Raw genomic sequence first — 16,615 nt, forward strand, 5'->3', positions numbered from 1 at the left:
CTCCCCAGCACCCTGCCAGCATCACTTGGCTGCGTTCTGCCACACACCCAAAAGGGTTTCTGCTTTGTGTATGAGCAACACTCAGATCTAACCATGTCACCAGCAGGAAAAATTCTTCCTCTTGCTCTGTCACATTGGAACTCCCAGAGTTTCATCCTGCAGTACTCCTGAGCTTGAGCAGACCTCCTGCTCTGTCTGTCTGTGCAAAACCTTCCTCAGGAACAGAGCAACTTTTTCAAAACCTCTGCTTTGCCTCACAGCTCATTTCTGCCTGCCCCCACAGGATCTATGCTAATTTAGCTTAATAAAATTATTAAATAGCAGATTTCAGGAGAAGCAGCAGCAATGTACTCACTACTACATTTAGTAAACCTGCAAAAAGCCATCACTGTTAACTGAGTATTTAGAAAAAAAATCCTGAACAGAACAGAGGTGTGAAAGGGATGCTTCCAATAAGCCAACTAAGGTCCATTTCTCTGAGGACAGAAATAAAAAAAGGTTCTTGGCCAAACCCCTCTAAGTTTGTAGACACATGAAAATGATTACAGAGAAAGATGTAAATAGAATAAGCAGGTCCATACCTCCAGGTCATTGAAGAACAGATGTGTATCTGCAAGGTTGAAGATCATTTCTTCCATCATGAGACCTATCCGCACCGACGTTGTGGTGTCCTGGTGGGGAAAATCAGGTTTTTTCCATTCACTTTGATTTTCTTTTTTGGGGATAGATGGGGGTGCATGGGAGATCTTAGACCGAACTCAGGATCTACACATTCCTGTTTCTTGAGATACATTTATTGAAGTAATTTTACTTCCCAAGTGTACTTTAATGTTTACATGATTTCCCCATCCTTTCTTTTGCTCTCCTAGATAAATAAATTCTGTTCTTTGAGGGATGTCTGTGACTCACCCTGACCACTAACAGCCCACACACTTCAGATGATATAAGGATCCTTTAAACACCTGAAACTATGTAAGAATTGCTTCAATTTAAAAATAAATTGATTTCCAATAGCATCATCAGTGACTAGTTTGGGGGTAGCTGCCCACCCACACGACATGCAGAGGGTGATTCTTTCCTTTTTATCCTTCAAACCAGCAATTCCATTCCCTACTTATTTACCAACATCAACAGAGTTAAACAGCCCCATCCTACAGTGCAAACCCAATTATAACATGATAAAATCCTTGTCCAATGCAACTATTGCTGCTCAGGACAGCAGGCTTGCAGAGCCTCAGCTGCAGCCCCAGTGGAAGCCACACCCAAAAAACCCTTAAAAAAATAAAATTAAATAAAAACCAACAAAAAGACAAGCAGAAAAGACAAGGCACAGCAAGATGTGGCACAGGTTCATCTGTCACTCCAGCTGCTGTTGGGAATGGCAGTGCACCCAGTGTCCCTGGCTGTGCCCCTTTGCTCACTCTGAGTTCTCCTGTCCCAGCACATGTGGGTCTGATTCTCCCTTCCCCAGGAGGGTCCCAAACTGATTCCTGACAGGGAGGACATGCTGCAGAAGCTCTGGCTGCCTGTAGCATTTTTAAACCTTGCTTTTTTAATGACTGAATATGAAGATGCACAGAATATCTTCTGCACCTTCATAAGCACGTGTGAACTTTCTCACACCCAGATCCTGCTCCTGCCAACATCAGTGACAAAACATGTAGTCAATTCCCCTGGAAAAGGATGATGCTACCTGCAGCTCTATTTAAGTGAGTTTGGCTAATTCATCCTGGAAAATTCATGTTTTTTTCCAGCTGAGACACCACTGAGCCTGTGAAAGGGCTGTCACTTCACTGCCTCACCAAGTCAACCACACTAACCTTGCTCCTAAATCCACAGCAAGAGCACAGAAATACACTGATGCGAACAAAGTTACCAGTAGTGCATTTTCTTATTCATTAAATACTTCACAAACACAAGCAAAAATTATCTATATTTAATCTGATAAACAGTCATAGCACAAAAGAATTGTGCCTGTTCAAAGTGAACAAGAACAGGTAACTTGGGAAAAGCTCACATTCCCACAACAGAATTTTCTTTTTGTTGTTAATTCACCCATAGGTCAGACCCTGGATAAACGTGCCTTGCTTTAGCATGGTGTGGGAGTTCAGCAGAGGAAATCCACCCACTTGAACAGTGTCTGCTGTAATTTTCTGCAGATTGCTGTGCAGTCCTGTTAAGGTGTGACAGGACAGTGATGAATTGACTGAGGAGCTCTAACAGGGAGCACAGTGTTGGGAGGGTGAGCACATCTCAATCAACCTTGGTGGCAGTCACTGCTGACACGGATGGTGTACTGCACACCAAGCTGATTACTCCTCATTCTCAGTGAATTCTCTGTAATTAGAGCAGAGTGGCTGTGGTTTCAGCCATGTGTGTGACTCACAAGCACTGTGCCCATTACAGACAAGCTCTGTCACTCACGTTTAAACACGCTTGCTGCTGTCCCAGGAACAAGGGAATTGTCTCTGGGCAAAAAGCAAAAACTTCAGCAGACTTGCCTTGAACATGTCCCATTTCCAGCCCCACACCTGCTCCCCTGAGGAGGGACACAGGTCTAATCAGGGCATTTGACTGTGCCCCATAGGAGCAGCACTGAATCAAGTTTTACTACCCAGGTGTAGTTACACGGGGGATCTGCTCTGAAGAAAATATACTGCTAGGAAGAAATTATTTTGTAAAATGGTTTTTAATGAAGCAATTTATTTTTATACATTTCAAGGATCATTAGCCTTTAAAACTCTTTCAGGAAATCTCATTGGTTGCTATCTGTCATTTATCCCCTAAGTTTCATTTTGCTTTATTGGTATTAATCACTAATGGGGAGTAAGAAATATTTCCACAGTGTATGAAGTTACCTTCTCTTTAACTAAACAATATGGAAACCACACTGCAGATGAGAGAGGGGGTGGGAAAAAAAAAAATCTTTCTCTTGAGATACAGAATATGATGGAATGAAAACAAAACAGAAAAATGCACTTTACCACCCAGAGGGGAAGTTGTTTGGGGAAATGATTTGGCACCACTGCTCCCACAGTATGGACATTTCCTCCTCAGCAAGGCACACTTCCAAGTCTCACAGAGGCTGATAAAGTTTTAAGGCACCAGCACTCCCAGTAGGACAGAGGTGTCCAGAGGCACAGGGATCCTCCAGCAGTGATTTATTTGCATTACTGTAGCATCCAGAAGCTCTAACCCCAGATTGAACCCCACTGTGCCAGAGGCTGTGCCCACCCCGAGGACAGACACAGCTGCTACAGCTGTCAGTTCAAGCAGGAATAAACAGGAAAATCAGGCTGGCAGAGAAGCACCAAAATGAGATTGGTATATCCAAATTCTCTGTGCGGTGTGTAAACAGCCAGAAAGAGATTGTGCAATTTGTTTGAAGATGTTGATGGAGAGCTCTTCCTGGGCACAGAACCCAGTGGTGCCCGTGGTGCCCTGCTGGGCTGTGAGTGCCTGTGCTGGAGCTCAGCAGAGCAAAGTGACGCTCCCAGTGACCCCTGCTGAAATCCTTCTGCAGGAAAAGTGTGAGCCCTGGGTAGGAGCTTCCTGACCAGCACACCAACCAATGCTTCCTGATCCATGTGAAGCCCAAGGACCACAGACAGCCTGAAATCAAATCTCCAGGAACCACTTTTTCCTGTGAAAACAGATTAATCTAAAAGCTCAATCCTCAGTGCTTGTTTAGTAACTCTAGAGGAGCCAGGTCCTCCCTCTGCTGATCTGAGTCATGCTTTCACAAACAAGGACAATGGGAGGCAGGGGTGGAAAACAGGCAATAAACTCCTTTTGTAAATAAAACTTCCAGCAGCACGGTGTATCCCCTCATGCCTCATCTCTGCCATGCTCCACTGGTGGAGTTTCCTTCAGGGTCAAAATTAAACAGCCCCACAAATGACTTCCAGTGCACAGCCCTGGTGCTCAGACATGGCAAACCCAGCGTTCCTGATCCTCCCGTGCACAGCCTGAGCAGTTTGGGGGAGACAAGAACCAGGAGAGAAGTGATCATTCTGAATTATTCATTCCTCAACACACCCTTCACTCCCACTCCTAAAGAACACAAGTCACAGTTTCAGAGTTGCCATTTCTCCTTAGGGCACACCTGGAGGGAAATGAGAGGTACAAGAGCCCCATTCCCTCCTACTGCTTCATTAACAACAAGGGATCAAAACACACAAAGAATAAGTCCCTTTTCAACATTTTTGAGCAGAATGTTTTCCCCAAAGAGCATCCTTGGACATGTCCCTGCTGTTTCTGCCATCACTGTGCCTTTCAGCTGCTGCCCACAGCTGGCAATGGCCACACCTTGTGAGAGGGAGGCACTGCAGCTCCCAGCCCCACAGCCACCTGCTTTGGGGCACTTCTGCTGCCTGCTCTGCACATACTCCTACAGAGGAAAATATGGACAGCAGCAGCCCGTGGAACATGTTATAAAGGAAGACAAAAGCATCCATTTAGTCAGGAGCACATTTTCTTTCACATCCCAGTGGCACAAGCTCAAACATTTATTGCCAGTGTTGCTCTCAGTTTGGCCGCTTGCATGCACTGTTTCTAACCCTTGAACTAGTTCTCTACATTTCAAGTGAACTGTATTTTAAAAATTACAATTTGAGTTCATTTATGTCCTCTGAGCTAATAACATCTCACCTAAAATTAGTATCTGTTTCAGTTTCATTTTTAACCTTCATTTCAAGTAATAACATGACAGAAGATTGCTCAAAGGACCTTGCTGAATATCCTTCAGTTTTCCCTGAAAACTAGAGGTGAGCAAAGAACAAATATTTCCCTATGACAGCAGTGGGAAGATAGATCTGCTCACACCACATGAACTCTCACTACTCTGTATTTTAGCAGAGCAAAGGGAATGCACACCCAGATGAGATTCAGTGTGGGTGCAGGATGCTGCAGTGTGCACTGTGCTGCTCCCAGACCCTCTCCAGGAGCTGACCTGCACTGCTGCTCCTCCCCTGCCAGAGCCACTGGCTCTGCCTGCACACCTGAGCACTGACCACACTCAAACTGCACCACTGCACCCTCCCAAAGGGCTCCCCATCAAAACCACCTTCCCCCAGATCTTCTGGAACACGGAGATTGATTTTGCATGCACTGCTCCTACTTGCCCAGGAACAGGCACTAAAAAGACTTGTGTTTGTTAACACCTGCAACTAATCCAAGCTGTCCACAGCCAGCTCTCCCTTCCTGTGCACTGCAGCTCTGAAAGGAAGAGGGAAGCAGATTTATCTCTGGCAATCTCTCAAGTGCAAGTCACTCATGCCTCCAACCCTGGATGCAAAGCCCTCTCCAAGCCCCTGCCTTGCAGGGACCCTGTTCAGACTTGCAGGCCATTAGCACAGGGGCAAAGCTGGCTCCTGGCAGGCAGATAACAAATCTGCTTCTTGTCTGACTCTGCTTCTCCTCAGCAACGTGACAATTAACTCGACATTGGAATTGTTGGGACAAAGTCATTCTGAGCGTGGATCCTGGATTCAGACACCCTGAAAAACCCCACCAAAATAAAGCCCTAGTATTTAAAACTAATCAGCCCTTTTAAATCCCTGCCAAATACCTATTTATGCCGTGAGCAAATAATTACTTTTCTACAAGGAAGAAAGTATTAATTAAGAGTATTCATCAGACTCCTATTCTATAGGGTTTATCTGCCACAGGTGTCAGCCAGAGGTGAGAGACGGATTAGGATACAATCAAGGGCCTTCCAAGTTAAATCTCCTCCTTGTGGTTATCTGTTAATAACAAAGTTGTCACCAAAAGAAAGAATTTAATAGTTTTAATTGGGTTTAATTACTTGGAAACGCCTGGAAAATGGACCAGCTTGGTTGTAGCATTAAAAAAAATTGTAATAAAAAAAATTCAAAGATACAAATACCAGGGCCACATGTTTGAACAAAAAAAAGTCTGTGAGAATAATCATCCCTTCGTTGAACATTTTATACCTTGCTCAAAATTTGAGACATGAACAAGACTTCCCCAGAATAATGGGAAATTAAGCATCTGTATGAGTTCTAGTTCAAGTAAATTCATGTCTTTTTCAAGAAAAAAACCACATTTCACTCTTTTACTAGCTACACCTAAGTAGCTTAGCTTGCAATTTTATCTCTAATAACACAGGCTACAGCCAGACTGAGCCCCTCAGAGCTTTCCCAGTGAGTATTTGTGAGCAAAGTTGTTTAAAGTAATGAAAGTAGCTGAGGACCTAAAAGCCATTTTCAGAAGTGATTTACTTAAGGGACTACACTTCAGGCTTTTTTGAAAAGGATCATCCCTCTCCAAATAGAACCTCTCAGTTTTTCAGGGTCCAAACTTTCTCCCACCAAAATAGACATTGCTTATGAAAACATTGATACATCCAGGTTTATTAGACAATAAATAAAATATGAAAAATGAATAGTGCCAACAGGCAGCTCAGTGTGACCTTGTGGGAAGCCCATGATAGATGGAGAGCAAATACACCTGAATCCCTTTTCTTCAGACACCTTTTCATATTCAGCCTTCCTGTGATTTAAGGGGCAATTCTAAGTATTCTTACAATTTCCTAACAACTCCCTTTACTGTCATGTCTCTTCACATATGGCTGGAAATGATTCCAGTAACCACATGGGCACACAGGTCACTAAATCCTCACCTTCAGGGGCACACAGAGGTTGAAAAGACTCTCCTCCCTTTCCAAAGGAACTGTGCAGCAATGACCACAATCATTTATCCAGGCTCTGAACCCATCAAGCCTGATGTGGATTCCAGTCCTGTGGGAATCCTGTACTTAAATACAGGTTAAAAGCTGGGCCATGAGGATAAATGGCAATTATTTTTATTTAGTAATACAAAAGGTTCATGACCAAAAACCTACAAATAACTTCTTTTTGCTGTACATGGCATGCATTTCAGAAAAGGGAGTGGAATTTAAACCAAATTAATCTTCATTTCCTTCCCCTCAACACAGGAAAATCACTGTATTTCTGTAAGAAAACCCTTGATAGCCCTGTGAAAAACACAGAACTTCTGGAAAGCCTGGTGGAAACACATCTTGGAGTGCAATCCTCAGCACAATGACATGTTCTGCACATGCAGCTTTCTAAAATAAGTCATGTCCCTTTGGTTTTCTAAACTTTTCCCCTTGACACTTCAGTCCCAATTCAGCCATCCTGGAAAGCAGGTTCCCTTTCCTCGAGCTTGTTCAATAACCCAGCACTGATCCTGGGAGATATTTTATGTCAGAAATAACCTTGGGCAGTCCCAGATGCCCCGAGTGCAGTTTGCTCAGAACCCACAGGAGGTTCCATCCCCAGGGCTCAGAGCATCCCCTGTGCCCACTCCGACCTGCTGGGATCTGCTGCTGCTGCTCCCCATCAGCACAGATGATAAACACAGCTGGCTGCTCCCGAAATACACATTGGAAATAATCAAATGGCTGGAATTATTTACTCCCTTCTCTCCAATAAGGAGCCAAATAATTGATACAGCAGCATGTCTAAAGTAACAGACTTCTTTATTACCTGCAGTGATTGAATGCTTTTTAAATTTAACTTAAAAAGGCATTAAACACAAGGTTTAGCCTCCAGTGGGTAAAAAAATCTCCAACTTCCTCAGAAAATCCTTTCCAAATTGTATTCATCTTGACTTAATCCATGATCTACTGAGTGAATTAGGCTCTATTTGTTTTGAAAATCTATTTTATGGAGTTCCAAGGGCTGTGTTTTCCTTAGGAAGGGCTTATTCTGCCTTTCTGCCCAGGATGCCTGCTAGCAGCCCTCAGCATTGGCCTCTGCAGGTTTTGAACGTCCCAAGGTGCCCCACACATATGACTAACAAAATGTAAATAAACACAGCTGAGCCAGTAAGAAATTGGAAGGTTTTCTCATTAAAGAAATAAAATAAACAGATGTCCTTAAGCACTTTGGCTCATGTTTGTCAAAGGAATGGAAAAGTCTCAGATGTTTGAACAGCAGTCATGATATAAGGCCACATCTCAAGCGAGAGAAGGGGGAAAAAAGCGATGCCCTGGCACTTAGAATTAACTAATAGTTCTCAAGGGAGGCCCCTTTGATTTGAACCTTAGCAACTTCTACAAATAGTTTTTAACAGCCGAGCAATAAAATGGGGTTTTATTCCTTCTCAGTTTGTAAAGTAGTAAAGGACAGACTCGGCCATTAGGAGCATGAATCACCAGCAGGTTTGATTAAATCCCCATGGTGTTTCAATCAGGCCCTGGCTTTAGGGTCCTGTGAGAGAACAAAGCAAGGCAAAGCACAAGCTACTTGAAGCATTCAATGAAAGCAGGGAAGGGGAAAAAAGAAAGAAATTAAAAAATCAAACCTAGGGTTTTACAAGGATCTCGAGTAGAGCCAAGGAGGAACTTTTCAATGAGTTTTTTTCTTTTTAATTGGAAATTATAATTCATTTAAAGGAAAACTTTTTGTAAGAACATGTAACAGCCAGTGAAAGTTTTAAGGAATAAGGTTTCTTAGCTCCATAAGAGAACAAGACAGTCCAGCTCACAGCCAGCATACAGCAGCTATAACATTTGTTTCAATGCTAGAAAATCACATTTATGTCCTGTCCTCAACTGGGCCGAGCTGAAACTTCTGCTGCTCTGTCCAAAAGGTCCTGCTATGACTGGTGGAGCCTCTCCTGGGTCACTGCAAGTCTCTCATCAGAGAGGCCAAGCCCATGTTTGCACAGGCTGCAAAGCTGAGTGCATGTCCTGTCTCACCCACCCCTGTCTGCTTCAGCAAACCTCCTGCTGCCACTTCTGAAACACAAAAGCATTAAAAAATGTGCCTGTCCCAGAAAACCAGCCCCTGCTGCGGACAAGCAGCTCTCAGTGCAAGCCCTCACTGGATGCAGTGGATGCTCCATGCCCAGCCCCAGCTCCCAGGACACACAGACACAGGGCAGCTGAGAACCTTCCACTGGAAGCTAACCATGGCATGGCTCTCATGTAAAACCGGGACATAATGTGCTTTACCGATTTTTGTAGGATCTTTTTTTCCTAATTTGAGCCAATTCTAAATGCTGGACAATCTCAGAAATTGTATGGCTCCTGCAGGGGATTTTATAGATCTGAACTCCCAGGTAACAGTAGACACTGTCAAAGTGCTGATAAGGATCCAACACAATTAGAGGATTTAGACTGTTCTATGTGTTAAAATTCCTAAGTCCAGACTAAAATAAAATCCTTGTCATTTGATTCCAGGATTTTGGAGTATCTTGCATGTAAAAATGAATTTTAACTCCAGTTTTTACTCATTTGAACACTTCAATCCCATGAAGTGATGCAACACAGAACAAGAATACACATTCTTGGAACAATACAAAGTACTAAGGAAAGGTATTGGCTTCACAGAGCTCCCTCAAATTAGGAAAACAACCCATCCACTGCTCCCTTTTTTTCTTGATACCATGAGACTAAAACTGCAATATAATACTTGAACAAAAAGTTCTGCATCTCCTTCAGTCTGAGAAATTTTAAGGCTTAGACAGCACAGGTTATGGAACAAGCTTGCAAATATCCCAGTTGGGGAAAGAGGAACAGAGTAATGATTATTTTTGGCACAGGACTGCATGAAATCTCCTCATATTGTTTCTGAATCACTACCACCAACCAAGTCTCTCTGTGCTCACCTTGCTGTGTCAAACAAGTCCCTTGCCTTTTACCCACCTCCTGTGACAGCCCAGCAGCACTGTTTGGGATTTTGAGCCATTTCCCCCACTATGTTTAGTCAAATCTTGGCTGACAAGGCAAAGCCTGCAGCTTTCCATCCCCTGTGGAGCAGGAGCTCTGTCTCACACACCTAAGGGATTAAAAAGGCTGGATGGACACCACAAGGGTCTACACCTGCTGAGGTTCTGTAGGCACATGGTAAATATTCTGCACCCATACAGTGATCAGAAACCTGCAGAACAGATTTTACAAACCCTCCTGAACATACGTAATATCCAGGGTTACCTTCCTCTGCAGCTTTTGGGGGGCTGCCTTTTTTCTTACCATATGGCAAAGACATTAAACTGAATTTCTGATGATTGCAATCCATGGGCTACAGCAAAGGGTTTGGGAGGAGAGGACAAAAAAGGAGCAGCCTAGGCTGGGCTGTTCATTCATGCTTCAACTTTCAGTAAATTTTGGGTTTTAACTGCTGTTGATGCTGTGGGCAAAGTATTTTCTAAACACTTGAGATTAACTCTCAATGCCCTGAGGAGGCCATATCTATGTTAAAAGCCACAGAGGAAACAAAGAGAATTTTTACATGAAGCCTGGTCAGAAAATATGCATTGAAGTATTAACCATTAATAATGTGACTTTTTGAGAATTCTTTCTCCTCTTTTTTTCCCCCTCATTTTTTGGACACCCCTGTTGCTGCCACCACCAAGGAACTAAAGAACACAGGAATTTAGACCCAAATCTCTAAAGCTGTGGTTTGTGTTCCTCCTCCCACCTCTCAAGAAAAATCACCCTAGAAAGAGGTGTTATTCTTCAGCTTGAACAACTTTACAGACTCATTCTTTGAGCACCTGCAGCTGCACCAGTGCCACAGACAGGATGATACCGGGAGATAAATGCTGGCCAGGGGAATGGCCAGCATCACAGACTGACACCTTTTCTGGAGGAAACCACAGTGAACCAAGATCTCCATGTGTGAGATTTAATTATAAGCATATGGATGTCTAATTACAGGCATGTGAATTTTTTATGGGGAATTTTGGTTCTGATACTTAATTTACTTTGAGATTAACACTTCCTACACTACTGAAGAAAGAGATTCTGAAACTATTAACCTCTGGCTGCTTCACTTTTACTTGATAGTTCTGAATTGTGCTAGTATTTAACAGGTCCCAGGACAGCCTGAGTGTGCTGTATTTCCCTCTTGGTTTAAGGTCTGTTCCAAAGTCCACCAAAGCCTCTGGTTGTCTTTGGATCAAGCCACCAGCCTATAATACTTTTATAACATAAGCATTTCCCTCACAAGAGAGTCCTGAGGAATTTAAGACTGATGAAACAAATGAAGAACTGCAAAGGAAAAAGTCCTTCTAGAGAATTTTCTCAAGGAACCTGTCTCACTTAATAGAAAAGGTGATTCATTCTTTCAAAGAATATTCCTGTTTATATTATTCTCTAAATTAGTGCAAAGGAAACAGCCAACAGAAGCCCCCACACAGCAAATTCCAACTCCAACCCATCTAAATGTGTGCAGGAGGCAGCAGCTGAAGGATCTGCTGCAGAGGTTCTGTGCTAGGACAAAGTCAGCCCATCAAGGGAATTCTGCCCATGAATTCAGCAGCTCCTGCCCAGGGCTCAGCTCCACCACAGAGCAGATCTGCACAGCCCAGGTTTGGTTCCTGGTCCTGCCTAATTCTTTCTGGAGTTTGCAGGCAGTGGGTCTGAGCTTACACACACACACCTCGTTCATTATGTTCTCTGGGAAAAGGAACCACTTCAATTACCTTGTACAACACAGGTCTGGGTAAATCCCTGCTTGGAAACACAGCCCTGGTTTTCAGAGGGTGCTGCTAGAAGTGTTAGCAGCATTCCAAGTGCTGCAGTAGACTTCCACACCACAAACACCATTTTATATCCTTTACAACTGTGCACATCTAACACTGAACAATAAATCTATCTCACTAATTACACATTCAGCTTGTTATAACCGTCATAAAAAAGTACAGCTGGTAAAGCCATGAAATGATGTCAAATCATATTTCTGCTTTCTGGAGAGAAGTGGGGTTATTTTCCAGTCTCCTGATGAAGCTGAGTGCTCAAAGCCATGTGTGGAAACAGCTGCCAGCTAGGTCATCCACCTTTAATTAGGTAATGATATTGTCTTTTTTCCTAGCCATTTAAAAGTGTTTGACATTCTGTAATTCAAAGTGACTCAGGTGTTTATCATAAAAAGCTGCCTTAGGAAGAAATTGAAGCACGTGGTACTGAATCCAAAAGCCAGTGTTTTCTCCTTAGCAGCCAAGTTCAGGCTGCTCAGCCACAGTTGTCTAAAAAAATGGAACTGCCTGCATTTCAAAGAGGGTACCTGAAGTATGGTCAGCTAAATATGTTTCTGAAAGCCCCTCAGAAATGTGAACTTTGGCAGCTATGTGGGAAGCACAGCCAGTTCTTCATGGCAACCTAGACACACAAAATCTCTCTTAAAAACTTGTCTGAGATTTGTAAGAAAACACTGGTCTAACAAAAAAGGTGTTAGCTGATTCAGGCTGGAGTGAATGGAGTCTGGCTGCTGGATGCTCTCATGCAGAACACAGACAGAGGAACATCCAGCAAGCAGCAGCTGAACAACACAAGCTTTGAAAAACAAGGGGCTACTTGCAACATGAAAGGGAGGCAAATTAAATTTTCACATGTTCAAAGGAAATACCACAGGACACGTTTATACAAATATGTCTGGATAAACCAGGCAGCATCTGCCTGGAAAGCTCTCATGAGCTGCCCCCACAGCTCCCCACGCAATTTGGCTGGACAAGCAGTAATGCTAAAAAAATTAAATCTTACCTTCCCATATCTGGATGCAAAGGTTCCCGTGAGTAAGGAGTGAAAAATAATTATTGTCTCATCCAAATCCCACACAAACACACGCTGTGATGACAGATGGGGTGGAAAAAAGAAATATAGTTACACATTAAGCAACTGCAAGAACAGGTTCAGTCAGGAAATATGTCCTGTTGGACTAGAGATTTTTAAGCTCTCAAGCCATTTGGAGCACTGGCTGTGGATGTTTTGTGGAAGCAGGCAAAGTGAAACATCAGGAATTTTGGAACTATGTGTGTGCTGGCCATCCCAGGAGCCTGCTTTCCTAACAACCACAGAAATCCCTGGTGCCTGTCAAGTCAGGGGAACAAAACATCAGACTTACAAAAAGGACAAAAACAAAGGGTGTGAAGAACAGTCTGAGATGTTGATAACACAGAAATTGAGCAATTGTTTTGACTGCTCGTGCCTGCAGGTTCCAGTTGTGTCACTAATTTAGTTCTGTCTCTCAGGTTTGCTAACAGAGGCAAATGTCCATGTGTGCTGGATGTACCAAAGGAACAGAAATTACAGTTCTTACCTCAATCTCACTGTCAGCAGCAGGGGAGGGATCGTTGCTTCTTTTTGACCGTGCTCGTACCTTGCCATCCGACCCTCTGTGATGTCTGTCTGTCTCTATGTCTTTGGCTGGTGTTGTGGAATATTCCCCTGTTAGGAGAAAGAAATTCTATTGTAAACTTAAATTTTGCATTGTGTCACTGTAATTAGAGCATGAAACCTTTTATTGGAAGGCAACAGAAGCGCTGTGAAAACACCATGAGAAAAATCTTACTCTTTTCACACCAACCGCTTACAGTGTTAGAAAAATAAGTTTTAACTCCTAAGATTTGTTAAAACAAATTTCAAAAATCACCAACACCACATATACTACATTTAGAAAGCACATGTCACTTCAAAAAACCTTACCAAAATTTTCATTGGAAAGAAAAAAACCTTTGGAATGTTACTCCCCCCATTCTTCTCAAAGGCAGAAATCAGAAAGGCAATAGAAACAGAATCCAAGACCAGTTACCCTTCTGAAATATTTTGGTTGTTTTTTTTTTTTTTTAATTTGATGAATGCTAATGATTAAAAATATACTTTCAGCATCAACTTTTATTTAAAAATACAGAACTAACCTGTTGAGCCTTACCTCATTTCTCAGAGGACAACATTTTAGCAATAACTGAGAAGACACAGTTAAAAGCAAACTTCCCATGTATATAGTATCTATTTTGATTGGCTTGAGTTTCACAGACCTGTCTGGGTTTCACTCACCTTACATTACAAATCCTTTTCAAACATATTTTTCTTTACACCTTGCTAAGTTGTGGCCTCTGCAACTTCCTAGAGTAACCACACTCTTCTTCAGAGAAGCTGGGACTGTGCCTAAGGAGCCTTTTTGAGCTCATCCCTTCTCAGAAAGGCTGAGATAACATCTAAGGAAGGGAAAATCCTCCAAATGCTTTTAGAGCAGCCTGTGATCACCTCTTTTTAAAAAACAATCGTTTATTTTTCTTTTAGAGCAACCACAGATGTTCAGATTTGTTTCTTAGGAAGTCAGCAGACCTTCAGTGGGTGTGTACTGTGATCATCCACAAATTGTGTGGTGTCTTACACAAATGTTATTGCACGCCAATGAAAACTAGAAGGAAGTGATAGCTGGAGATTGCTCTTGAACAGGACACTGGGGGATCATAATCCACCAGTAATTCCATAAACTACTTAAGCACTGAAACTTTAAAAAGTAGGCACTCAAAGAGAGGACTTTTTTTGGTGTGGAATTAATCTTGAACTTTCATAGCAGACACACAGTTTGTGTAGATTATAAAGAGAGACTTTCCCTTGATGTAGTTGTTTATGAATGCACAATATCACACGTTGTTGTAAGAGGTGAGTGTAATCCTTGACAAAGATATGGGCTAAAAAGCCATCAGACATTGAGGAAACTGAGAATTTTTCAGAGTGTGGCTGTTTGTTTTGAATTCACTACTCTCCATGTCAGCCTTCAGCACTGACCTGGGGTTGCCATGTCATTACCTTACCTTAGAGGAGACCAAACCTCAAACACTCACGAAAACAACACAGGATGGCTTCAGAGAGCTTGGACATCCCAATCCCTTCCCAAACCCCTGTATAAAAACCATTCAGTGCTAGAAAATCTGAGCTACCAACACATCCTTTAAAGAACTCCAACAAGGAGATGCTGGGAACACAAGAGGCACCTACCAGAGAGGGATTCTGTGCTCTGGCTGCTGATGGTGTGGGAGGGCTCCTGCAGGGAGTAGGTGGAGGTGGGGATGGCCGAGGGGCTGATGCTGTTGGCAGACACGTACGGGGAGCTGTAGGACGAGCTGTAATACTGAGAGTACTGGCTCTGAGGGAAGCTGGGGTACGAGGAATACTCCTTGGAGGGAAAAAAAGAAATATCTAACTCCCATGTTTTATCTCACAAACCAGCAGGCCACCACAAAAGCTGCATTTCATTCACTTAGGAAATTACATTTCTGCTTCTCCCAAATATACTCCTACTTTAATATGATAGGCTATCCAGCAAGAGGTCAGAAATCCGGCAAGTTCTGGGATTTTTTTATAGGATTTTAGTTATCAGTGCTGACACATTTTATACTGCAGAGTTTAACAATTGCATGTACGAGTAAAGTAGGGTGGCTTTCTGAAAAGGGCCATGATGGAACATGTAATCTTTGTAAACAACAAAATACCTAAGAAATGGCAAGAACAGAGTGAATAACTGGGTGGGGGAAGGAGCAAAACAGGCTGCATGTCCCCACAATCAGCAACATCTTCTGATCAGCTGCTGGGCTAGAAAAATGAAAAGAAAGTAGCAATTTTTTATGCAGCAATGCTCATGACAGTCTGCCCAACTATCTCAGCAATAAATAAATGCCTGAGTGATCTTGCCTACCTACAGAAAAATGAAATAAAACCATGAGGTGCAAGTGACCTTGGGGAGCTGAGTTATCACAAAACTCTTTGTCGTGATTTTAAGGCTCCCAAAGAAACCCCACACCTTTATCCTTGTTTGGTGGGTGTACTGTGAAAAGCAGCACACTGGAAAACATTATAAAATGTATCTCTGAACAATCAAAGCATAAAAGGCTTAATTTGTTTCTTTTTGTTTTAATTGCAACTCCTGTCCTTGTCCACTAAATGTGCTTTTCCAGATGGAGAACTGTGTTCATGCTCTGGGCATTATCTTTGAGCAGAAGGCTTTTATTTCCTCAGAAATTATAATTAGCCTCTGGAATTAAATAAAATTAAATAATAAATAGTCTTTAGAAAGACTAAAAGCACTTTCCTCCTTAACAGCTTACATCTTTGTCTGTGAGAGCTATTTCATTAACTTCCAGTCACTAGGGAGCTCTCAAGAACAAAGATTCAAATTGTCATAAGAACAATTAGACTGAAAGAGAAATGAGATAATTGTTTTCTTCTACAGAAAATGACAAAATAACAAAAAAACTCCAGGTTTAGGTAACCCTCATACTTCAATCCAATGCACTTCTATCAGTAATGTTGATGTTTTAAGCCCAAACTGAAGCAACAAAGAAATTGCCCGCTGCTGTCATTAAAAACACAAGTCAACAATCACCCTACAAACAAGGAACTGAAATTACTGGCCAACCAAAACACATTTTCTGGGACAGTGTACTCATTTGTTTGGTCCAAACAAGAAGAGCCATTTGCTACTGACAAACATCTGCCTTGTGTTTTATTTATGCACACGCATTTCTCAGGGTGTCTGAGGCATGGAGCATGGACAGGTGTGTTCTCAAAGGGGAAGTGCACACACAGCTCACATGGCTCCACAGCACCAGGGCCTGCCAAGGCTTCTCTCAGATCATTCACATCCACTGCACAGTGCCAGGACAGCAGACAGGATTCTAGGAGCCATTCCCTCTGGAGAGGATGCACAACATATCTGAAAGTCGTGAGATGGCAGAAGAATGAGGAAACTCTTGGCACTGCTACAGCAGCAAGTCAGAGACTGCCAGGGCACCCTCCTCCTGCACTCTGTGTGTGAATTAAGACACATCTTAAAATTAACCAAGATACTTTGAAGTC

At 42.6% G+C, this 16,615-nt stretch overlaps 1 protein-coding gene across 5 annotated transcripts in view; it reads right to left on the reverse strand.

Annotated features, from left to right (window-relative positions):
• Positions 1–16,615, reverse strand: part of EYA2 (EYA transcriptional coactivator and phosphatase 2) — an 86,605-nt gene that overhangs the window by 12,529 nt on the left and 57,461 nt on the right. For all 5 annotated transcript variants that reach the window (XM_033075051.2, XM_033075052.2, XM_033075050.2 and 2 more), the window contains 4 exons: positions 14,759–14,936; positions 13,071–13,198; positions 12,515–12,598; positions 582–671 (listed from right to left, as the gene is read on the reverse strand). In XM_033075051.2, coding sequence (XP_032930942.1) covers positions 582–671; positions 12,515–12,598; positions 13,071–13,198; positions 14,759–14,936 — 480 coding nt within the window. The remainder of the gene's footprint in view (positions 1–581; positions 672–12,514; positions 12,599–13,070; positions 13,199–14,758; positions 14,937–16,615) is intronic.

Source organism: Catharus ustulatus, chromosome 17 (assembly GCF_009819885.2).
Source record: "Catharus ustulatus isolate bCatUst1 chromosome 17, bCatUst1.pri.v2, whole genome shotgun sequence".
Lineage (NCBI taxonomy): Eukaryota > Metazoa > Chordata > Aves > Passeriformes > Turdidae > Catharus > Catharus ustulatus.